General features: G+C 40.4%; 1 protein-coding gene across 3 annotated transcripts; it reads left to right on the top strand.

Annotated features, from left to right (window-relative positions):
• The first annotated feature begins 83 nt into the window (after positions 1-83).
• LOC134185010 (caskin-2-like) lies at positions 84-23,586 on the top strand. Of its 3 annotated transcripts, none has more exons than XM_062652792.1 (13): positions 84-153; positions 215-341; positions 6,505-6,564; positions 6,631-6,682; positions 6,736-6,833; positions 6,956-7,101; positions 7,168-7,263; positions 7,326-7,456; positions 12,471-12,579; positions 15,724-15,832; positions 15,891-15,988; positions 16,063-16,116; positions 23,501-23,586. In XM_062652792.1, exons 2-13 carry the CDS (start codon positions 254-256, stop codon positions 23,507-23,509), a joined length of 1,050 nt encoding a protein of 349 aa, XP_062508776.1. In that variant the 5' UTR covers positions 84-153; positions 215-253; the 3' UTR covers positions 23,510-23,586. The 3 variants fall into 3 exon arrangements, with proteins under 3 accessions (XP_062508776.1, XP_062508775.1, XP_062508774.1); XM_062652791.1 differs by lacking the exon at positions 23,501-23,586 and adding an exon at positions 18,149-19,213; XM_062652790.1 differs by lacking the exon at positions 23,501-23,586 and having other exon boundaries at positions 16,063-19,213.
• Positions 23,587-26,056: the final 2,470 nt, after the last annotated feature.

The following is a 26,056-nucleotide window of genomic DNA, read 5'->3' as shown; positions in this document are numbered from 1 at the left end:
GCATTGATATAGAAACTATAACCAATATAATGTATTACCTCATGTTATTCAAAGATATGGTCGCGTGATCGCCGTTGATAGGCGTGGCTTAGTGATGCATGAAGACCACGCGAAGTTCGTCTAGTTTCAACTTGTCTTTCTTAAAATTAGAAGGTGGGCTGACTCGTTGACGCGAGAGTGCTAGCTAAATTTAAATTAATAATTTTGTGTACAGAGTCCCCACTGAAGGACAAGCATCCTGCTCAAGTTCGAAATGGGAAAGGAACAAGAGCTTCTTGCTGCTGCTAAAACCGGAGATATACAGCAAGTTCGCAAGCTTTTGAGCAAACTGCGAAAAACTGGTAGGCAACACTGAGCGACGGTTGACGTCAGATCGCTCGCTAAACGTTAGGCCTACGTATACATTTGCACCTTTGACAAGTGAAACGTCACGCGACTTTACTTGACGAACGATGCCGTTACGCTGCGAGCGATCGATTTTCTTGGCATATAGCAACTAACACTACAGTTGTACTGGTTACTAAATTTGTATGTAAGTAATAGAACTAAATTTGGTTTATTTTAATTAATTAATGTAGGGCGCGTTCTGGAACTGGAATTGAGGGGGGGAGATAGTTCGTAGTTGGTGTTTGATTTATAGTTCTGAGAGTTCTAGAGCTGTCAGAAGAGTTCTTACTGCTATAGCAGTTCGACCATCTTGTTGGCAGGGCCAGATCCAGAGGGGGTAAGGGGGTTGAAACCCCTCTTTTTCAATAGGCGTGGTTCAATAATTTCATATAATTTCATTAGAAAAGAGAACATTAGTAACGCTATAAATAACTGCTAACGGTGAACTCCCTCTTTCAAAAATTCCTGGATCCGGCGCTGTGTTGGTGTCACAGTTCCAAACTGGAATTAGTATTCGAACGCGCCCTTAGATATGAGGACAATTGCTATATTTACCAAGACCTCAAAGCGGATGTTTAAAAAGAGCTTTTTGTATAGAGGAGCACAACTAATGTTGTGGAACAATGTCTTCTACTTTACGTCAATCTACCTCACTGAATTTATTTAATTAATTAAGAAAAACCATATTTTAGAACGTAAAATTTTGTACTGTATATTAATATATTTTTATCTATTATAAATTTTAACAGGACTCCTAGGAAGACCAGCTTTGGCTAATAGGAAATATACAATCCTTTTATTGTCATACATGAAAGCTACAGCAATAAAGTGTTCTATTATCACAGGGTACAGTAGTACCCTATATGTAGGGATTGCCCAGGTTATGGAGCGTTGTGGGGCGTGGTCGTCTTTTTGCATGCTTAGAAAACATAGTAAATGAAGACTAAAATTTCTCAAAATCAATTAAATGAAATGTCTGGCATTGTGTACTATATCCTATTTTTGTTTTGGTCACTAATTATCTAACAACTTAGAAAACAGTTGCTACCCTTGGAGGCCCATGTGCCAATTTGTTCTTCTTTTTTCTTCTCCACGGATAGCTCTTTTTGGACATTAGGTATGGCTGTGAAACTTGAGAAAACACTTTAGAATTACCCAAACTCTATTCTTTTGGTGACTAGAGAAACCGAAATCAATGTTAATTAAAAATTGTGTTTCTTTCAAGCAGATTTGATCCAACGACCGTCATCAACGCTATTGAACGGTTTGGACCAATCACGGAGTAGTATTTGCAATTACTTGTCCGTGGCAACCAGAGACAATGGACGAAGAGCCAATCAGATAGGCCAAACATGCTTATGAAAGAGTTTATCACCAAAACTGTGTAATTTGATCATGTTTGCCATTGTCTGGTCTAGTCTGAAATTGTTTGCAATCTGCGTCGCACACAGGAGCAAATTTAAAAATAATTATGTACACATGGCAATTTATACGGGAACCCAACATTTGCAACGCTATCCCGTATGTGATAAGCTTTGGCTTTGACTACTAAGCCAAGTTCTGTTCCAACTGCCGTTGCATATTCAATTAGACTTGCACAGAAGAAAGAACAATGCAAAGGCACTAAAATTAGGATTCATATTTGTGCAACGTGTGCTAGGATACTGTCGTATATCCCGTAGACCTATAAACCACTTGAGTAAACTACCTCTGAATCATGTATAACGAAAGCTGTTACGTATAAACAGGTTTAATTAACACTAATGAAAACGCGCTAAATCTTAGAAATGCTTTTAAAAGGCTTACAGGCCCTAATGAAGACATGTACATCCTAGCTATGTTGCACTTTTGCGCTCCCAAAAACTTACCAAACTAGAATTTATAAACGTTTTCTCTGAAAAAAGAAATAGATGTAGGGATTATATAAAAAGTAACAGAAACAAGATCTATAGATAATATGAACCAAAGCCAGACATTATTAGTGAATCCTTCCAACCCCCACATTCCCTACGGTTTGCATTTTGGGGGTTGGAAGGATTCACTAATGATGTCTGACTTTGGTTCATATTATCTATAGATCTTGTTTATGATACTTTTTATACAGTCCCTACATCTATTTCTTTTTTCAGAGAAAAAAGTTTTAAAAATTTTAGTAACAGGTAGTGTCACAACAAGATTCGAAACTGTTGGCACACTATCAGTCCTGTTAAGGACAAAGGACAACACAACTACGTAAACTATATTTTTAGCATGCACAAAAAATAATGTAGACTTTCTCTATTATAGTTCTTTTATTTCTATCTGATTTCTAGCAATCCAACAGCAATAGGAGGCTTCAATCACTTCTTTAATGAGCAGGATTACCAGATTTGAAAGATCTGTATGCTTGGGTTTGCAGATCCTTACTAATGACGTTTTTGTTTCTGGAATCCTTTGACCTAGCCGATACAGCTCCGGGTCAAAAACTGTTGGAGAAGGTCGTCTCCTGCGGGCAAATGCAGTGCATTTACTGGCATTAATCTCTAGTCCTGACCATCGTAAAAATTCTTCTGTTCTCTTGCATTGCAGACCATCTTGGCCTCCTCTGTTCCACGAGTAATGATTACAGTTTCGATTGTCAGGAAATATTGATAGCAATCAAGTAAGCCTCTAATCACCCAATTCAGCGACAAGTTCCTGAGTATGAGGAACCAAAATCAGAATCAGGTTTGAATCTGAATCAACAGTCTTTTGCTCAGATGATTAGATCTGCTCGGATGATTAGATCTGCTCCCCCCGTGCTTCTGGAGGCGGTTCATCTGGGTGGAGATGCGAACATGTACGTGCCTTGATTGCTGATCACCAAATCTGTGACTATGTTCACATTTTACGCAGTGCTGTTGCATCTGGCTTACTTCCCAAAGAAGCCATCTTTCTTTTGTCAGCTTCTCGTCTGGTTGCATTTTCGAAAGGATTCAATGATGTGCGTCCAATAGCGATTGGGGAAATTTTTAGAAGAATTACAGCTAAGGTCATCTGCTCAGAAAAACAGACAGAATTCCATTCTTTCCTCTGTCCAATTCAACATGGTGTGGCTACTGAATGAAGGTGGAGTTGAGCTTATAGTTCATTATGTTCAAGCCTTGATCGAACAACACCCAGATTGGGTAATTCTAAAATCAGACATTAAGATTGCTTTCGATTCAATTAGTTGACAACACATGTTGCAGCACGTATGGTATCATTTCCAGACTTGTATCCACTTACTTTTAACATGTATGGTCATGTCAGCTCACTTGTGTATGCTATGGGCCATAGAACTATCATCCTCCAGTCGCAAGAAGGAGACCCTTTGGACCCTTCCTTGTTTTCTGTTGCTATACAATCATTACTCTCTAAAAGGTACAGAAGTAACATCCTTGGGTTCAAACTCTGGCATACGTGGATGACGTTTCTTGATTGGTTTGCCTAGCTGAAGAAATTGTGAATGCCCTTTTAAGACCTACAGTGTCAATTTGAGTCAACTGGACTACTTGTCTCTAAGCAGAAATGTGAAGCATATTCAATGGCCTATCTGGATGATTGCTCTACTGACGTTGCTGTCAACACTTTGGCATTGACATACTGGGAACCCCAATTGGGACACCAGATTATGTATCCGCAAACTGCATAGCATGGCAAAATCTGGTACTGAACTTTGTTCAAACTGCTAGAATTTGGACGATCCACAGAGGTCTTTGCTGCTACTTAGGCATTATCACGTTCCTAGTCTCAACCATTTTGGTAGAACTGTCCTACTAGAAAAAATTCAATAAAGCTGCTTTAATACATGATGACCAGACATATCGAACTTGGTCTTTAATCATGGGCTTGGATGTATAATCAGATTCTGATTCATTGTTTCAGAATTGTTTGCCTATTAGGCATAGAGGGTTTGGTCTCTCCAGGATGCAATCAGTTGCTCCCATAGCATTCCCAGCAGGTTGGGCTCAAACATCCTGGGAACTGTCTTTGTGGTTGAACTCACATGAGTTGATTGAAAACTTGTTAGAAAGACAATCTTGTGAAGGATCTCTTTCTCACCATCTGCCACTAGTGTGAGCAACCACAAGAACAACTGCCAGAGAAATCCTTATTAAGTGAAAAATCCTCAGTTAAATTCTTGAATATCTGGAAAAGTTACAACATCGTCTCACGTGCACAGTGGTTGATCATGATTACAATCTGCTGTTAGGAAGAGAAAAGTCAATGAAGTTTCAGCCAGACTTAGATCAATCAGAGGAAAGGGAGCTGGTGCCTTCTTGCAAGCAATCCCAATGTCAAACGAGCTTGCAGTAAAATCCGGCGAATTTCGCTTAGCAGCCTGTTTATGTTTAGGGCTTCACCTTCCTAGCTTTTCAGGGAATGCAAGATAAGTGCGATTGTGAGACACACTTTGACTCTCTTGGGTATCATCTCCTGACACGTAAACACGGAGGAGGCCCCATTTGGGCTCATGACTTGATTGTACATTCTTGGTCAGAGTGCCTGAAAGAGTTTAGCTGTTCTCCACAAGAAAGAACCAAAAATAGACATCTGAACAATGAGGGTAGACCTGATATTCTCATATGTGACGCTGGTAATTTGTCCGATCAGGAGTGTAGTCTCATGCAGGCAGCCCCTCCCCTTTTGACTTCCGTTGGCTGGGAGAGAGTCTGGTAAGGTTCCTTTGATGTCTTGGTTTTGCCGACCCCAGCATTCCATGGAGCATAAAGACATAACAATGATCTGTTAATTAAGATAAGCAAGCAGCTGATGGGAACGCACTACTAATTAGTATCTTTATGTAGCGAAGTTTTCGCTTCTGTTTCTGCTGCAGGTGCTGCTAGACTTTGTTCTTGTACTAGGCGAGTTTATTTGCTCTCACAGGTGCGTGGCTGCCTGTTATAAGCATGGTAAGAGAAGCACGCATGTCGTCTTCTTGTACAACAACATTGGCAGGTGAGTTGTTCTTTGGGAACCAACAGCATTCAACAACTAATCATACGCATAACAAGGAAGACATCTCATCTACGAAAATTCTAAGTGCATGATCACGCAACTTCTGAACGTGACAGTACAGAAGCCAATGAAGTGTGCCACAACAGGAGTGGAAACAGCTAGAAGCTGCTCGTCCTGTTGCTAGACGTAACGCTGCAGCTGCGTGACACACATCCAGATGAGCCTCTATGCAATTTTTTCGCGAAGAACAACTCACCTGGCAATGTTGTCGTACAAGAAGACGACCTATTTGCTTCTCTTACCATGCTTATAGCAGGCAGCCACGCAACCTGTGAGAGCAAATGAACTCGCCTAGAACAAGAACAAAGTCCAGCAGCACCCGCAGTAGAAACAGAAGTGAAAACTTTGCTGTACATGCAAATACTAATTAGTATTGCGTTGCCATCAGTTGTTCGCTTATCTCAATTAACAGATCATTGTTATGTCTTTTATGCCCCATGGAATACTGGAGTCGGCAGAACCAAAACATCAAAGGAACCTTACCAGACCCTCTCCCCACCAACGGAAGTCAAAAGGGGAGGGGCTAGCTGCATGAGACTAGATCAGGAGATGGATATTTCACTTACTCATCCCTAAAGTAAAGCGGTCATCAGAAGTTGTGCCAAACTGAGTGGATTTGCTGCAAGGAAAAGAGAAGAAATGAAAACGCTAAATACGACAGTGAGGTTCTCCCAGGAGGTAATGCATCCAAATGCATACCTGTAGTGTTTAGGCACTTTGGCACTTGGGAAGTTGTCGCTGACTGTCTGCTGAACACTTTGTCACTTAAGTCCAAAGATCAAGAAGGAAAGAACAACTCTGCTGACTTCAAGACCTATTGGAGATGTGGGTTTTCTGTTACACTGCAGAAACTTAATGCTCGTGTGATCATGAAAAATTGAACATTGTAGAAGGTGGTTCTATTTTAGTTGATGAACTCAGGTGTGTCCAGGTGCGCCCATGTAATTACTTAACTGAGAGTTTAAGTTAGAGTTTAGCTGACATTTTATGTAGTTTGCAGTATCTATCTAACGTCATTGTACTAGAAAATGTGAAATCCAATAAAATTATCTATCTATCTAGAACTATGTACACACATATCTAATTGCCGATCTGTAGTGTCTTCCTCTAAACTGGAAGCCTCTGCTGACGTGGGAAAGGACGGAAAGTTCAAGAAAAGTAACATGTTGCCAGGCAATTTGCTAGAAGGAAGAGATATGCTAAATGTTTTTTTTGTCTTCTAAGATCCAAAAAAATCTGCAAAATTGCTTAATGTAAATGCCGCAGATGACAACTGGTGAGATTTCGTGTAGGATTCATTCATGATAACTTTTAATTGCATATGCGCAGCTTTACAGCCTTACATCACTCAGCATTGTTAGACAAGGCTGACATATGTAGGGAACTGATTGATGTTGAAGCTACTGTTGACCTAAAGGACAAGAATGGTAAAAATGCATGTTGTATGTATATATATATATATATATATATATATATATATATATATATATATATATATCTATATATATATGATTATGTGTTTTGTGTACGTTGTTGTATGTTTTTACAGGTATGACGCCACTGCATTTGGCAGCTTGGGCTGGTAGAGTAGAACAAGCAAGCTTGCTTCTTCGATCTGGAGCTGATTCAAATTCCTTGTCTAGTAATGGTGAAACTGCTTTAATACTGACAGCTCAATATGGAAAAACAGACGTGGTAAGATGATCTTCTGCAAGTACCAACAGTGTAACTAGCAGTTAAGTTAACTATTGTTTTACACAGGCATCTCTTCTCCTTGGTAACAAAGCTGATGTAGGTGCTATTGCCTTTGGTGGTTCAACAGCTTTAGATAAAGCTTGTCAATTTGGACATTTGGAGGTTTGCATGCGACCGACAATGTTGGCAGTTTATTTATACTGTAGTTGTTTATATACTAATAGATGGTGGAACTGCTGGTTAAGTCTGGTGCTCTCAAATATGTGAAACCATTGAGTAATGCTGACAAGAAGGATCCTAATAAACATACCCCACTCCATTTAGCAGCTAAACATGGCCATGTGGAAATCATTAGGTAAAGACTGCTCTTAATTAACTACAGAAGTTCTGCTTGATTGAGGATCTGCATTGGATAGAGATAAAATAGACAGGTAGAAAGAACAAAACTTTATAGTTTTCAGGACATTATACAATGGTAACGTTTATTATAGATGTATTAGAGACATGCATTTATGCATATTAACATCACTCATAATGCACTACTATGTTGTAAGCAACATGCCAGGTTGTGAGGGATTTGTGAACACTAGGTTAACCAGAGTGGTCATCTCACAAGCTGAGCATCTCCAACAAGTGGCGTGAAGCTAAGAAGTTACTCAGGGTGACTTTGGAGGATTAACGCCCATTATAACCACTAGGTCAGTCAAGCTGACATTGGAGTCTGTCCCACCCCGCTTGAGCCCAAGAGGTCAGTGGAGCTGACGTTGGAGGCTCAACACACCATCATGGAACCCAGTCCTTTTAGTGACATATATGAGACAACTGGCTAGCGCCAAAGACGTTAGTCGCGTTGACGTTGCAACCTGAGTGGAGGTACTCATAATGTTGGCCAAGACTGGCCTGAACAAGGCCCCTTTGCAAATGGCATGCCAACCTCAAAGAGAGCCAAGACACTGCGTGTGTACCAGAGTGCTGGAATACAGCTTGAGACCATCAAATTCAACATATGCATTAACAGTCTCTATTGTGAGCAAATGTGAAAGAAAAGCAGATGTCAGTCAGTGGACCACGATGGAAAGTTTGTAGGAATGTGGACTTTTAGCGAGCACGTTTGCCACAAAAGAGGGCCTTGCCATTCAGTTAGATGTATCATTGGTAGCATTCTGAAGACCAACGACCGAGAGTTTTGATCAGCCAATCTGGCAGGGTAGCTGTGGCTTGCAGTTGTTGCTGCTTCGATCCGGAAGCTGTGACCTGCATAGTGGTCTTTGTTGTACCCCAATTTGTGTATCAGAGACCAAAGCATGGAGGTAAGATGCAGGGGAGTGAGGTAGAACCCGTCTGCGTGTGCAAATAGCGGTAGATCCGATGCTCTGAAACAAACCAGGTATTTTTAACACCTTTACGAACAGACTGAATTGCGTGTTTGCCTAAGAAGGAAGTCGACGCCCAAATGGAACGGGTCTGATTTAGAAGCCTTGATGAGCAGGCGATACTTGTTGTCATCGGTAGTAAGATCAGAGCATAATAGCGTGTGGTTCTTGTCAAAATTGCTGGGGCTCAGAGCCATAAATTCTGAGCACCAAAGAAAGCCAAGAAGGCCGTGGTAAATGCAGCCCAGTCATCGGTTGATAAGTCAAGACATTATCGCATGGCAGATTAGGATATAGGAGAGGAATAAGAAGAGGCCTTGGTATAGAGGGGAGAGATTCTATTAGTCAAAGAGTGGGTGATTCCTTTATATAACTGAAGCGTTCTAGAAGATAATTAAGAATCAGACATTATGTGAAAAGGGCACTGCACTCAGCAAATAGTCTGGTGAGGGGAATCTTGTGGATGGCAAATAGAGAGAGGCCTGTATTAGCAAAGAACTTGTTTGCATGGTCATACCACAGACTTGAAGGAAGGAATACTTATAGTTTTTACTATCTTAATTGCTCTGCTTAATTAGTATTTATTTGTGTATTAGTTAATCTGTAGCTAATGTGTTAGTGTCTTGTTTTTTTTCTGTTTCTTCTGGTTTTAGTTTGCCCCTTGAGGGAACTGCACAATTAGCTAGTGTAAAGGAATAATTGAAGCTGTGTTTACACCCTCGCTTCCACAGCTATGAGCCTTCTGAACACCACATACAGTAGGATTGATTGTCGCGAAGAATTACGAATATACACACTATTTTCTTTCTAAAGGCGCTACCTGTAAAATGTATCTAGAATCATACATAGCGACTGCTGTTTTGTGTGACCGCAAAGTCCATAAATAGTCTGTAATTGTCGAATTACAATATCGAGAAGCATCACATACGGGACATAAAATCACATGATTACATAATGTTAGATTCCCATATAAGAATTGTAAGCAACGAAAGGGATTGATTTCGGGTCATCAGTTGTAGACTGGCAAGGCCTAGCAATCGCAAACATGAATTATGCTGTTCTGGTAATAGAAGTCTCTCGTGAAAGCTTCACGCATTTGATTGGCTGTTCATCCATTGTCTTTGGTTGCCACATATGACATAAAGGAAATACTGCCCTGTGATTGAGGCACACAAAGAAGGCATGGCACATTCCTGCAGCGTGACAGACATAGTCACATACATAGAACAGACCGGAAGTCTGTTCAGCGCTAGACATTTAGAGTACACTACTTGCCAAGTCTCCTGACTTTTACAAAGTTCCGTTTCTTAAGGCTCTTCTTCTTCTTCTTCTCCTCCTCCTCCTCCTCCTCCTTCTCCTCCTCCTCCTCCTCCTCCTCCTTCTCCTCCTCCTCCTCCTCCTCCTCCTCCTCCCCCTCCTCCTCCTCCTCCCTCCTCCTCCTCCTCCTCCTCCTCCTCCTCCTCCTCCTCCTCCTCCTCCTCCTCCTCCTCCTTTTTCGTTTTCGTCACGTATACCTATTTGACTACGGCATATCTAAAGCTAAAACTTTGGGAAACGACGTAGAATAAGCCGACCTGTATTTTTAATGATAAGAAAGAAACATCTAAGAAAAAGATTTGTAGAATGGATTTGAACCTGCTACCCTCCTTACATTACACATAATTGTTATCAATTGTTAAAAACAATAACCAGGCAGCCAATCACAAACTACTGCTACCCTGTAATGTACGTTGTCTAGGTACAGACAAGGTGACAAGAGTTCTTGACGTGTGCTGTGGTTGGAAAATCCTATTAAAGCCTACAATCAGGCAAAGAATCGTGCTTTGAATTGCACTAGCAAACGGAAGTGCGTATTACTAGAGAAATAGTGATGTTGAACGTAATCACAATTGCAAACGCGATATACCTCTTCTTGCCGTATAATTGACCAACGCCTTGAAGCAGAAGGCAAAAGCAAATTTGGCTCGCTTCCATTACGAAATGTTGTTGAATGTGACGTTTGTTACGAGCTATAGGTGCTAAACGATGAAATTTTGCGCACAAAGTGAGTTGACTAGAGCTACCATATTGTCGTGTATAAAGGCCAACCTCTCTAAGCTGCAAATCAAAGAACTCGTTTGTACAAGCCAGTCGCATGTAGAGGCTTTTGTTCAAGATGCTCAGCACGCGTACAGTACGCACTTGCGGTCACGTGCACGTGTGCAATTGTCGGCGTGTGCGTGTGTAGCGTTTAATGACACCGACCACCAGCATAGCGTCGGGGGGCTATAGCCCCCAAACATTTTGGGCGTGTCACTTTGCTTCAAGCAGAACTATAATTTAAGTTACTAAACAGTGACAGTCCTCTTAATCTCAAGGTAGTATGTTGACGATCGACGACGACGTTAACTGTATTTCTGTGACAATACACATCATCAAGAAGACCGCATCAAAAAGGCAATCAGAAGCCTACCCATCAATAATTTTTCAAGTAAGTCTAGCTAATTACGGTCGACAACCCGATTGACCGGAGAATGGAATCTCCTGCGGCTCCACTACCTAATGCACTTCACTGTACTTTTTCCACTGGTTTATTCTACCTATTAATTAAGAAACTGTAGCTAGACCTATATTGCTCGCTGGATTACGAAATGCTAAAATTGGTCATTGTTGTTTGCACTGAATTGGTCTTGTAGATTTTATTGTCATCGAGATGCCATTTCATTTTGACGTTCGCATGGAGCCTGAAAATCTTTTTGGCACGGACAGTATTTCCACTCCCTTATACACATACTGACAGTACACAGTCCCACAATTTATTTGTAACCTGAAATTGATGCTAATTTACTTAGATGTCTACAAACTGCTAGAAAGAAAAAATGGGCGTGGCTCTGCGTGTGAGAAATGCGCGTGGCTTTGCGGCCTAATTTATCTGCCCTCCAAACTTGAGGACCACGCTATGCCGGTGCACCAACACAATGATGATGAAGAAGAAGCTGACCCTCTTGAAACTGGCATTTCATGGTTGTCATGATGTCCTACCCTAACATATTCAAATGGTATAGTACCAGTGTACAAGCTAGCCCAGTGCACCGGCCTGTTAGACGTACTTAGCCTATAGATTAGTCTGTTGTAGCCACACCCTTCCCAACTGACATGCATGCGTATGCACACACACACACACACACACACACACACACACACACACACACACACACACACACACACACACACACACACACACACACACACACACACACACACACACACACACACACACACACACACTCACATACACACACACACACACACACACACACACACACACACACACACACACACACACACACACAACTACATTCACATATGCTCGTAGCTCTAAGGTGAGTAGAACACAGCTTCATTTATTAGTGGTAAGTTATAATTGCAACTAAATGTAACGTTTGCATGATTCAAACCTATACACAAACACTGCACAGCCTATTTGCATATTTTGCAAGTACAGAACACTGTATACGTAAGATCCACATGCTTGAGATGTGTGACTATACATGCATACCAATTATGATCTAGGAAATGTGTATTGTCATTACGCTATAAAATCTTTGTTTAATTAATGGAATAGGTTGTACTTTCGCACTCCTAAAACTTACCAAACTAGAATTTTTAAAACTTTTCCTCTGAAAAAGAAATAGATATAGGGCAAGATTTAGATAATATGAACCAAAGCCAGACATCATAGTGAATCCTTCCAACCACATTCTCTACATTTTACATTTAGTGGGTTGGAAGGATTCAATAAGGATGTCTGACTTTGGTTCATGTTATCTAAATCTTGTTTCTATTACTTTTTATACAATCCCTACATCTATTTCTTTTTCAGAGGAAAAGTTTTTATATTCTAGTTAATATATTTCTGGCTTGCTTTGAGAGATATGTTATTAATTTTTTTGCAGTGATATTTTAATTGTGTCTAGTTAAGTAACTAAGTTATTCATTGGCGTTTTGAATGGACAGGGCATTGCTTTCATACGGAGTTGATGTCAACCTGGAGACAGCTAATGGTACTAGTCTTCATGAAGCCGCTTTGTATGGACGGAAGGACATTGTCAAGCTGCTTGTTGAGGTTTGTTTGGAACCAGTAACTGAGGCTGTGTTTACGTCTTTGGTTCTGCAGCTATGAGTCTTCTGAAAGCACGATTGACTTGTTAAATATTACAAATGTAGGTGCCATTTACAAGTGTACAAAATGTATGTTTTTTTGCTTATCTCTTCTCTCACTCTAAAATGTATGTAAGATTGGTGACAAAATGATCATTTGTAGATATCACCCACAATCTATAAACTTAGCTCATTGGCTCGTTTTCTGCATGGGCAGATTATTAGTTGTGAGCTATTTAATTTATCATTGTATGCATTCATGAAGGATATCTCATTCACAGACTTAGTAGCCGCGGACAGAATTCTCATAAAGTTAATTAATTTAACATTGTATGCAAATTTATGTTGTTGCATGAGTATCCCGTTCTGACAATTTATCATGAAGTATATATCCTATTCAATTATATTCCGTTCTGAGTTGATTTTCTCAAAGTAGAATATATGTCTTTACAGATCCCATTCTTTGCCTGGGCTGATTAGATTATTGATTGTTAGTTTATGTCTTGTTGGAGACAAATAGAATTATAACTGAGTGTCTCATTTGAAAGATCCTGTTCAGACATATATATTCAGGCAGTATATTCCGTTAAAAGACAAATGATAATTTACGTAACCAAGCATCTCGTTCTGAGAAATTAGCAGCGAGTTTTCCGTCTTGAATTAGCTCACTGTTTGCTCTCCAAAACGTCAAAGACAAATGGAAATGTAACTGAGTGTCCCGTTCCCTGAAAGTAGCAGTGAGTATCATATATTCAGGCAGCAGGCACTGGGGAGTCCTGTCATTTGACAGTCCTGTTGGACGTCGACTCTTTGAAGATGCTGCTGGCATTGCAGGGAACAGGCTTATTGAACGGGGCAGCTCTTTGACACGCTTACGTGGTCAAACCAAGGTAGTCATATTTTTCAAGACCCAGATATACAAAAAATGTTTTGTCCCCTGCAATAAATGGCACGCTCTGCATGTACCATCCGAGGTCAGGTCCAGTGCACTGATCCAGAGAAATTTGCACAGGAGTGGAGGTGGGTTCGATCGGCAGAAAATCACGTTTTCCCCATAAAAGTCCTGAAGACGACAACCATCTCACTGTTGAGCTTCATGGATTCAGTATGCGTGAGCAACATTTGGGTGGCGCTGCGACTCGCCTTTCTTGGAGATCCTATTTTACATATACACACAGACAACTCTACTTCTATTTCTAACACAGGGCGCATTCGATTTGCAGTTCTAGAACTAAAACTGAAGGTGTGTTGCAACTGTTGGAACTGACAACTAAAACCAAATCAAACGAAAAATCTGCTTTGTGAACCGGAACTGCTAACCGAAACAATGTCAACACCTGCTATGATTTCATCAGCTACCAATCCATCGACTACCAGAGCGACTTCAGCTAACAGTGCTTGTTGTTGACCTTGTGATGGATGCCAACCTTCCTCAAATGGAGCCATAGAGCGCACAAAACTATCAGTATTGTTGTCTGCAAATAGGGCACCATCACTCTTCTGGGACTTTTGCAGAAAGAGACGTGTCAGTTCCATCAGTTTTAGCATTTCCAGAACTGTCAGATCAGTTTGAACAGTTTCAGAACTAAATCATACACGAGTTCTAGCAGTTCCGGCAGTTCTAGAACTGATCAGTGATGGAACTGCAAATCAAACACGCCCACAGATTCTTGCATATAGATCTTTGTCAGACAGCATTGTTTGAGCTAGGTTACAGCCACTAACGGACTCGTGTTTAGAAGACATGTACTGCATAACTGTATTCAGACTCACTACTGTTTCACCTGATTTCTTTAATGTGCTAATAAATTAATGTGCTAATTTGTGCTAATAAACACAACTCTCTCTCTCTCTCTCTCTCTCTCTCTCCTCTCTCTCTCTCCTCTCTCTCTCTCTCCTCTCTCTCTCTCCTCCTCTCTCTCTCTCCTCCTCTCTCTCCTCTCTCTCTCCTCCTCTCTCTCCTCTCTCTCTCTCTCTCTCTCTCTCTCTCTCTCTCTCTCTCTCTCTCTCTCTCTCTCTCCACATGCACTGGGAACAAATTATTCAGGAGTTTGTGTTTTGTCCACCCAATAACTGAATTGTGTAATGGGAATTTGTGTTAATTACCTTTCCCCGGCAAAGAACAGGCCAATAATCTACTACAGCATCAGCACACTTTTGCCATTCATGAATGAACACATACACGGTGATGAAGTATGTACTAAAGTGATCAATTTTTGTATATGGCAGATTTCATATCAGCACAAAATGGACGAGGCTGTAAAAATGCTTCATGTGCTTCATAGGCGAATGGTTTTGTATGTGTTTCTTAACCAGTTATGACAGCTCAAAACAAGAAATAAGCCCAGGCCTTTTGCACTAAAGTGCACTATGGATGAAATGAGTGAGAGCTTTGACTAACTATAGCTGACTGTACACAACATAAATACTACAAGGCTGACATCAACATTTTTGAAAGCGACACCAGCCTTTACTCATCCCCCTAGGGTACGTTTTGTATGCTCATGAAAAATGTCAAAAAGCTTGAATGGCTTCCAAGTGTGCTAGGTCTGTGCTAGGTATGTACTCTATCTACAATTGTACAAGCAACTGTTGGGTTACATAGCCACAATTTGTAACACCTCTATGGTCTAATCATCAAAGTAAAAAGATATATCGTATACAGGTCTGAGGACATGCAAGTTGCTTCTACTTACTCAATGGTGAGGTCTTGTGGGCATAACAATTATTGTAGTGAGTCAAGAAAACTATTGCTTTCTTGGTAGTCTTTGCAGGCGGGTGTGTTTTTGCTGTTAATTTCTAACAAGACTGTGTAACGGGTAATCTCGAGCATGAATTTAAAGTGTTCAGTGAAACACTGTCTCATGATCGAACATTGGTGGTTTGTGATAAGGTGTTGTCTATTGTCTCTGGTTACAATGTACAAGCAGATACAAATACTGCTTTGTGAGTGGATAATTGTTTTGATTGCACTAGAGGTGTGACACAAATGTGAGTGTGAAAGGATATAGTCACATACATCTACATACATAGTCATGCAGACTGGAAGTTTGCGAGCCCCTGTTGAATATACTATTCATGCAGTCACGTGACATTTATCTCATATTAGTGTGGTGTTGATGTCAATCGAAGAAACCTTTATCAGCAAACATCACTAGACATTGTTCTCCATTTTGTCAAGTCGGCTGCAGCTAAAGAGATGAAAGAAATTCTTATTGGTATTTTTGTTGATCAGCTTTTTGATTGCTGATTGCTGATTTACTGTCAACTTTCTAGAATCTGGATGTGCTAATGTGGTTCTAGCTAGAGCCAACTTTGATTACCATGTTGCTGATAGTACAATGTTGTCACTTTGTGAAGGACAGATAATAGCTGTGAGTTGTATAGTGCTTGTAGCTGTAATTAATTTTGTTTTTTATGTAGGTATGTGCTTTTGTATCTATCATAGGTTTTAGAACAGAATGCTAATGGTCGATGGAAAGGATCTGTTGGTGAAGGAGAGGTAATAAATGGAAATTGGTGTAATGATTTACATATGTTTGTGTGGTCATCATATCTATGCTTGATTAAAGAGAGGTCTTTTATGGTGGTGCAAGCTAGTACCAAATTCTTTGAATTTTACATGTTATGTAATCTCAAAAACTGTGACTACACTACCTTATGGACTAGGTGTACTGTATTTTCTTGAAAGAATGCCGGCTCCGCCATTAACTTGAATGAACACCTCCCTTGAATGCATCCCGCAGGGTAGGTAATTGATATTCAATAATCCATATCGCATGCATGCTTGACATGTGACTGAATCATCTGAACCACAAGGCTGAAAGTAGCGACCCAAGAAGCGTTCACACGAGACTGCCTTCAAACTCAAAGTAGTATAATATGTGTAGCTCTTTGGGAACAGGCAAGCAGTTGAGTCCATAGAGTACATAGCCAAACGCCGATTGGTGAAAGAAGACAGCTCTAAAGACGATGTTGGCATGGAAAAATTTAAAGACGAAGAGAGGAAGGAGAAAGATTAGGCTTGGGCCAGACGTGCAGTGTGCGTGTGGTACTGGACATGAAAAATGACATTGTAAGAATGCCGCTGCAGCTAGGATCTAGTCTTGCCAAATGAATAGACGCTGCAGCATTTTTTGAGGAAATACAGTACATTATTTATTATCCAAAAGGCCTGGAGGCATATTTGATTGGGCTTCCTGGAAAAAAAGAAAAGAAAGGCGAGAGAGGATGGAAAGCCAACATAAATAAAAAGTAAGTTGTTTGAAACAGGAACTGTCACATGTATTGAGCTTGTGCAGCATAATAGATGCAAGCAGCTGCTGCTTCAGTTGTAATAGTGCGACTAGTGACATGCATCGCTACACATGGCCCCCAATATTTTTCAAAAGGGTGTGGTCATTGAGACAATAGACAAGATCTCATGACAGTTAAACCCAGAAGCTGGTCTTCTCAATTTTGGAGGTCCTACAATGCCCTTGGCACTACTATTCAATGGCATTGCTGAGAAAGACAGAGATAAAGATGATTTTTAGGGAAATGATGCAACTGGTTTGTCTAGGGTTCTTCCTAGGTCCTTATAGTGTAGTGCGGCGCTATGCTACTTTGAGTGCAGTGATATCAATTTGTAGTGTTGTCATATACCGTAATGCTAAAAATTTATGGATTGTATTATTTTTGTTTAGGTTACATAGTTTTTATATCACACTATTTTAGTTCTCGCGTTCTAGCCTATACTCGCATGCTATGCATTTCTTACAATACGGTTGCCATTTGTTAAATAGTTTCGGATAAAATCATCATTATGACACAGGTATGATGACATCGTTGAATAAAAACACTCACTTTACATACAGCTGTACTTTCTATTAAATAATATTACATACGTCTTTGAAAAGCCCAAACTGACCAAATTGCATAATTTTATATCTGCATAAATTTCTAACATTATGGTATAGCCTCGATCGGTGCCAGATCGCTTTTTGCATAGGAGGTGGCAGGGAGGGCAGGTGAGAGAGTACCGGTGGAGAGAAAAGTGCATTGCTTTTTCAAAATTGTTGTAGAAGAGGACAGTGTAGAAAAAGCACAAAATATTCAGCACTGCCGACTGTGAGCATGCTTTTCAGCCATTTTTTTATAATTCCCCAATACCCCAACTTTCCTTCCAACATCTCTCTCCCAAGGCAAGTAGGCAAATCCCAACTACAAACATCTAAAACTTCTAATTACATACGTGCATGTAACATCTTGGCATTGTAGCACCATAGTTTTACAGACAACTGTTCTAATATGTTCTTAAGAGCTCGATATCCCATTGGTTGATGATGTCTTTGAACATATTCCTCTCAAATAGTCTTCACAACAGATAAATGTCTAAAATAAACTAACCAGTGCCAAGAGCCCGTACTACAATTTAGCTAAAACCAAAAAACCGTCCAGCTGGCAGGCTAACAGTTTCCTGGCCAATTGATGTGTTGCCCACAATGCTGAGGATCTTGTTGTATATCATCTGTGCATTTTCTTTTTGGAGACAGACAGCTAACCGGATGGACCAATCCCTCTTAAAGTGGCTGGAAGAAACGTTTGAGACAGATTGTGCCAGCAATGTCTAGAGTGAAAGGGGATATGAAGCCCACAGATTCAAAAACTAGTGAATAGAATAGGCCACCTGCTGTGGTAACATTGGCTTCAAGCTTGGCATCTTTTCACATTCTGCTGCTGCTGCTGCTGCACCAGGCTGATAGCTGCTATCAATATATAGGAAGGTTGGAAGAGTTACGAATTGTAACATCGAAATATCCAGGTTGACCATGCATCCATGAAATCTGGATGATTCACATCTCCTGGTCTACTTGAATCATAGCCTGAGCAGTTCTGTTCTGTTTGGACCTGCTTGTTTTCAACAAGAAAAGCTTGGAATATTACTTTGCAAAGAGCATTGCGATGTTGAACACATAGCGGACCCCTAGGGCAGCTGATTAGGTGGTTACCAAATGGATCGATTGGAGCACCACAGCAGCATAACACAGAAGACGGTGGAAGAGGAAAGATCAGAATTCCGAGCCATGTCCGGATCACAATTACGAATTCATGTGGAGGAATGGTGAGGCCTAGATTGGGGTTGTGTAATTCCCGTAACTAAGCCCCAGCATGGGTCGATGAAATGGTGTTCAGACGAGCTTTGTCTCTTTAACTCCCATTGTTCATTAAGGAGTTGAAAACATTGTAATGTATCTGTTTCTGAATATTCTGCTGAGAAGCTGTGTTGAGATCCAAAGTGTGCATTGCAGGTAATTTCTCTCCAAGAATACTGCACACTTCACGTTTGCCTTGAACTTTAATTAAATCAGGACAAAAGACCTCTTCAGCAAATTCAGTGTTTGAATTGCCTGCCTTTCTTAAAAGACTCTGAATCAACTTTTGGGTGGTATTGCAACTTCCTATGAAAGCAGCCGCTGATGAGGTTAGTGCTTCTCTAAGACCAAGACCTCCTGTGCGAACTGGTAGTGTTACTTGGAGCCATGAGGAATTCGGAATGGATGAGCGAGTGATTAGTTCAAGAGAATGTCTCAGACTTTTGTCAAACAAGAAAACTATATATATATTATCTGTATAATATACAAATATATGGGTGTCACTCAAAAAAAAAAAAAAAAAAAAAAATATATATATATATATATATATATATATATATATATATATATTATATATAATTTTATATGTATTTATTTATACTCTACATCCAAAATACAAGCTACTGTACTGTCTGCGTACAAGACAAAAAGAAGAAACTAAAAAGAGCACTATATAGCAGAGAAGAGTTATAGAATGGTACAGCAGGTAAACAAAGAGGCCTGAAGAGTGCTGAAATAGAGTTGAAGTGCGGCATGCTCCAGAATCCAGTCTGAGTTCATCTGCTATAAACTGCATGAAGATGAAGAAGTCTAGACCAGAGAACAAACAGCAAGTGAATGAAGAAGAGAAAGAAGGTCTGAAGAGCACGGGAAAAGGGTAATTGTGCGACAAACTTCAGGATCTTGTCCAACTGCACCACTTGCCACAAAGACAGAAAGAAGTCTCCACATCAAAAGAACAGAAGAAAGGTTGAACATGAACAATGCAGAAGATGAAAAATTGAAGAGCGCTGAAGAAGGGGTGAAAGTGCGGCAACATCCAATATTCCATACGACTGCAATGACCAGAGGTAAAAAGAAAAGAATCCAAGAAAGAGAAATCGAAAAAAGCAAACCAGATGAGCAAAGAATCCTGAAGAGTGCTGGGTACGTGTTGAAGATGCGGCAAGCTTCAGGAACAAGACCAACTGTCCCACTTGATGACAAATAAGGCAGCAAGAAATAAGTAGAGTCGTAACAAACAGTCAAAGCCGTTGAAACAATACAAATGTAAACCAGAACATGCAGAGCGCTGGAAGTAGGGTGATTGATGCGGCAAACTCCATGTTCCCGTTGACCTGTATACTCCAACAGACAAACAAAATACCGACAATACGACTATGACGAATTGACAGTTGCCCAACCAACAATAAAGCCAATGAAAAAAGTGTTCATTCCTCAAATGGGGCCCCATCACCAGAATAATGACTGACACAGACAGCCAGAGTGGCAAAAGCCACAATGGCACAGTGTGAAAAGATGACGACCTCTTCTCTCTTGTTCCTTCAGCAATTGATGGCTACAACAATTCTCGCGGCAATGCCAGCCATACATCCGGGATATATACAGTGGTACGCAATAGTAAGTGAACCCCTTGTAAAATCAAGGTTTTTCTAAATTCCTAACCGTTAAAAGATATTAGAGCCCCGTAATGTAGCCTGTGCATATTACTGACAACTATGCATTTGCTAAAAGTTGAAATAACTGTTTTCGTAAAGGAGAAACCAAGTTAATCACAACGTGTGCGTGGCAAAAGTATATGAACCCTTGGCAAAACTCTTCTCAGCGCTTCAAATACCGGCAGTTTTAAGCTGTTTTAGTGAGGTTTCTCCCACATTTTTAGTGGTGAGTTTGCACTATGTAAATGCTTGATGCTAGAAGCGCGTAAGTTGCAACTCTGAAGCATTTTTGAGTCTCATTAATGGCGCGCAAGAAAGAGCTTTCCGAAGATCTGCGAAAACGAGTCGTCGAGTTTCACAAGCTTGGAGAAGGTTACAAGAAAATCGGAAGACGCCTTTCAATTCACCAGTTGACGGTGCGGCAAATAGTGTACAAATGGAAAGCTTTGAATACGACAAAATCACTTCCTCGGTCCGGCCGTCCGAGAAAGCTGTCGGGTCGTACCTTGCGAAAAGTCCTCCGAGATGTCACAAACAATCCGCGAACGTCAGCAGATGATGTGCAAAAGTCTTTGAAGGACGCAGGAGTCGAAGTGCACCAAAGCACAGTCCGTCGCGCACTGAACAGGGAAGGATTGCATGGCCGAGTAGCACGAAGAAAGCCACTGCTGTCACCAAAACATCGCAAAATGCGTTTGACTTTTGCCAAAGCTCATGTCAACAAAGAGAATGCATTTTGGAAGAAAGTTCTTTGGACAGATGAAACAAAAATTGAGCTGTTCAGCCACAACGACGTTCGTTACGTGTGGCGAAAAAAGAATATGGCCTTTGACGAAAAGAACGCTGTCCCCACTGTCAAGCACGGTGGAGGAAGCGTTATTCTTTGGGGTTGCTTTGCAGCGTCTGGCACAGGAAAAGTAGAATTCGTTCAAGGTCGCATGAATTCTACTCAATATCAAAAGATTTTGGCCGACAATGTTGCTCCATCCGTTCGTCATCTTGGTCTAGAGCCAAACTGGATATTCCAGCAAGACAATGATCCAAAACATACCAGTCGTTCAACCCGTTCGTGGTTTCAAGAACACTCGTACACTGTTTTAGAGTGGCCTAGTCAGAGTCCAGACTTGAATCCAATAGAAATGCTTTGGCGAGATCTGAAGAAAGCAGTCCACAAGCGCTCTCCAAAGAATTTGAAAGAGTTGAAGTCGTATATTGTTGAAGAGTAGGGAAAAATTTCACCAGAGAGGTGTCAACGCCTTGTTGAAGCATACCAACACCGTTTGCTTGTTGTTATTGAAGCAAAAGGTGGAATAACTAAGTACTAATGAAAGGGTTCACATACTTTTGCAAAGAACTACTTTTGATGAATTTGAGTTTTCTTCTACAAACTAATTATGAGAGTTCAGTTCTACCTTCAGCAAAGGCATAGATGTCAGCAATTTGCACAGGCTACATTACGGGGCTCTAATATCTTTTAACTGTCAGGAATTTAGAAAAAGCTTGATTTTACGAGGAGTTCGCCTACTTTTGCGTATCACTGTATATATACGATGTCTCTCATAGGATATCAAAGGCCAGTGCTGCTTTTGGTAAATTGTACAACAGACTCTGGCAAAGGCATGAAATCAAACTGACCACGAAGGTTGCAGTTTACATAGCAGTAGTCTTATCAGTTCTATTGTACGGATGCGAGTCATGGACCCTTCTTCGTCGTAACCTCAAAAGTTTGGAGAGTTTTCATCTGCGATGTCTTCGCCGCATATGTGGAATCCAGTGGACTGACTATATACCCAACACAGAAGTGTTATCTCGTTGTAACATCAGTGGCATTGAATCTTTTGTTATGAAATGCCAATTTCGCTGGGCTGGTCACATGTCTCGAATGCCTAATGATAGAATTCCCAAACAACTCCTTTTTGGTCAACTGGAACAGGGCCATTGTCATCAAGGTGGTCCTAAATTACGTTATAAAGATTCTATCAAGGCTAATATGAAATCTTGTGGGATTGACTTCCTACAGTTTGAGAAACTATCCAGTGATAGAACAAACTGGAGATCTCTCTGCCATTCATCACTCCAACAGTTTGAAGAAAATCGTATTAGACATCTTCAAGCTCAACGTCAGAAACGGAAATAACAAATTGTTCCTACCAACAAGTCATTTGTTTGCCAATCTTGTGGAAAGGAATGTCGTTCAAAAGCAGGTGTTAAATCCCACCAGAGACACAGAGGACACTAAAGAGAGTCATCACTGTTATCAGTGGACATGCCATCATATATATATATATATATATATATATATATATATATATATATATATAGACATGTATATATTTATACTTCTTACAGATCCCAACTGGGATCAACTCTACCATCTAAAGCTATTCTACATAACACCATCTTAGCATTGTATAATCATAGCTTTACAGACAGTTGCTGATGCAAATTACAAACCGATCTACTGATACCAGCATTGTTCAGAAAAGAAGCCCTTCGCGCTATAATTTTAAGTGCTTGTAAACTGTTCGGTGTCCATAATCCTAAAGACTCCACCACGAGGGGATGAAAAATACCTCCAGTGTTCGAAACCATTGCATCATGCCGCTATATATGTATATATGTATATATATATATATATATATATATATATATATATATATTGGATACATGAACATTCCCACCCCAACATCCCTCACAACTAGTCTGCCAACTCCAGAATTATGACATGTTGTTGCATCCCACGTCTGACTTTTATCTTTCAGTAGATTTGTACTAACTAAAAGGTGCTTATTGCAAATCCGAATGTTGCCCTTTGATTAAAGTGTCCTAAATAGGAGAAACAATCGATGAGCTTGTTGCCATGGCAACCTCATGATACATCCTACATTACAACATCTTTATGCATTCTACTATTCTTGATTTGTTATATGTGCAGTAGAAATCATCTGAAACACAACACTTTAATAGTCTAGTGACTTGATGGTGGTTGATAGCAGGCAGCTGTTGTGATCTGTAGAGTAGTATTGTTCTAATTGACTTTATAGTTTTACTAATTTGCTAAGAAGAGCTACATTCAACAATACCAACTTTTTAGAATGTCTAACACTAAAAAGAAAATTTCGTCAAGATTGAGTCATCATCGCTGCTTTACACGACATCGTTATCGCATATTTCACAGTCTGCCTGCTTTGTTACAACCTATAGTTTTTGGGAGCATCTATAGAGAAGCGTCAGTGCACGGGAAACGTTCATTGCCTTAACAGGAGCAGCGCCTAGAGTGCAGTTACTGCTGCAAGAACATGAAGTGAATTCCATTAGTGCTTCAGGAGCTGCGGCAACTGATCTGACGATTGCATATAGATATCTGATGATGTCAGATCTTCAGAAACGAATTTCTATCCATGGTAGACAGGAGTCAGAATTTCAGGACAAGGCTTTCAGACTGCCGCTTGGTTATTTGCACAACAGATATAGCTATATGGAATCGCAGAGAATCACGACATGGAGGCAACTGATTGATACAGCTGTTGTTTGCGCAGAACATTTGATATCTAACGTTGTTACTAAACGTCGCACAACGTAAAAGCACAAACTTTTCCTTATGCCAAATGGTTTTCATTAATTTCATATGTTTCTCCTAACGTAATGAACGTTCATTTGCTATATAGACGAAGCATGCATTTGGATCTTCCTTTAATTTTACCGCGACTTGCAAATGAACTGGTGGAATCACATCAAGTAAATGCATACAAACCGACGATATCTTGGGAAACTGCATGGACCTACAATGAGAGACATTGCAGACAAATCGATAAACGAACTTACTGTTTTGTTCCTGTTTGAAATATTATTGTACAAGGAAATTGTAAGGCAAGAGTGCACCTTATAATGGCCACATCTGTGTCGAGTAGCAGCATGCACCGTGTTTGCGGCATGCCTTGCATGAAGCGGCAATCGAGTGTCCGCTTCTTCTTGTGTAGACTCTAATTCACAAATGTTAGCCGACTACTACATACCTCCAGCATTGAGTTCCAAGCACTTTTCTCATAAAGCTGCATTGCATTTTGAAAGGCTTGATGCAAACTCGGGACATAGCACTAAGTACATCCGTACTATTTTGGAGGTACGTGTACTTCTAGTGACATCAGTTCTAATTTAACCTAAAATGCTGAGTGCACTTCCATTACTATACGTCTGACGCTACATTGTACTCTTCCAGTCTGTCTAGTTACGTAAATGATGTCATTTTTAGATGCTGAGTGCATGCGTTTACAATCAGTAAATCTACATGACACTACTATGTACATCGGATCCAGCCTGTAAACGCTTCCATTACATCATATTTAATAACCTATTTGTTCTGTGCTTACATCTGACGTTCCCACGTACTTCTAGTAAAAGTACGTACTCTCTAACATTACATCAGTGCTGTGGAACGTACCGGATTAGTGATTTCCTATATCAGGCTGACATCTCTTCACATTCCTAATCAAACTTTCTAATTATATTTTACATTTTGTTACGTGAACAATTGTCTATCACGCGATGAAAACGGAAAGAATCGCTACTATCGTGCAACTTGGCCTCGGAGTAAGGATCTTTACATGTTGGAACTTATCGGTTTAGTAATTTCCTACATCAGGCTGACATCGCTTCACGTTTCCAATGGAACTTACCAATTAGATTTTACATTTTGTTACACAAACTACTGTCTATCACGTGATAAACACTGAAAAGAATAGCTAGTACATGTGCAACATGTCCTCGTAGTACAGATCGTAGGTGCACAATTGAAAAGTCTTCAAAATTTCTAACTTGGGACAAAAATTTTTAAAGAGCAACATTCATATTTCTCTTCAATATGAGTCTACCAACATTTTAGAAGCAAACAATTAAAGTCGGACGAGGGGTGCAACAATGGTCACGTTGAAGAGGGCTTTCAGGTTTGGATCATAGACTAAATTCAAGTATGCACGTCCCATGGGTGCAGCCAGTTTGAATCTTTGTTTACCTCTGTGCTTGCAAACCGCCTTTCCTTTCCCCCTTCTCCTGTAGCAAGCGACCATCTCTACTTTCGAGGAGTAACTGGTATTCTTCACGGTGGCGGTGGATTGTGCTTCTCTGTGTGCTGGCATTTGTTTCGGTAGATTGTGACATCACCAAAAAGTTTGTTCTCTATGCGCTTGCAAACTGCTGCACTTCTGCGCTCCTGATTTGGCACGCGATCTTTTAACACTGTAGAATAGCAACTGCTGCCATTCATGGTGCTCTGTGCCTTGTAGTTATGCTTCACTGCGTTGTCTGTAGTTTGTGATGTCATCGGAAGGCTGTTCACTGTGATGTCACCTATTGTAACTTCACGCATGCCGATTCAATCAAGATGGACAGTGAAGGTATTGTCGTCTTTCCGAGCTGTCTTGGGACGACCTGGTTTCTTGTTGATCAAACTCGCCTCCACTCGCGTGCGAATTTCTCTAGCATGATGCAGTGGATCTCCACCAAATTTGAAATCCCCATTCTTGACCTCAGACGGTACAGACGGACAGTGTCATTTATAATCGATGATGTCGATAGGAGCAATAGGGTCTTTGAACCTTCTCTGTTTGCAGACTGACTGTCTCTAGACTATGCACACCAAAAACACAATGGA

Source organism: Corticium candelabrum, chromosome 9 (assembly GCF_963422355.1).
Source record: "Corticium candelabrum chromosome 9, ooCorCand1.1, whole genome shotgun sequence".
Taxonomy (NCBI): Eukaryota; Metazoa; Porifera; class Homoscleromorpha; order Homosclerophorida; family Plakinidae; genus Corticium; species Corticium candelabrum.
This window is presented reverse-complemented; position numbering and strand designations above follow the sequence as displayed.

What these genes read in the sequence shown, in the direction of transcription:
- LOC134185010 (XM_062652790.1), top strand. Translation starts at nt 254, where the DNA reads ATGGGAAAGGAACAAGAGCTTCTTGCTGCTGCTAAAACCGGAGATATA. An exon ending in GAGCAAACTGCGAAAAACTG is followed by an intron (nt 342 to 6,504) that starts GTAGGCAACACT and finishes GCCGATCTGTAG; the next exon opens with TGTCTTCCTCTAAACTGGAA. An exon ending in GATGAAAGAAATTCTTATTG is followed by an intron (nt 15,833 to 15,890) that starts GTATTTTTGTTG and finishes TCAACTTTCTAG; the next exon opens with AATCTGGATGTGCTAATGTG.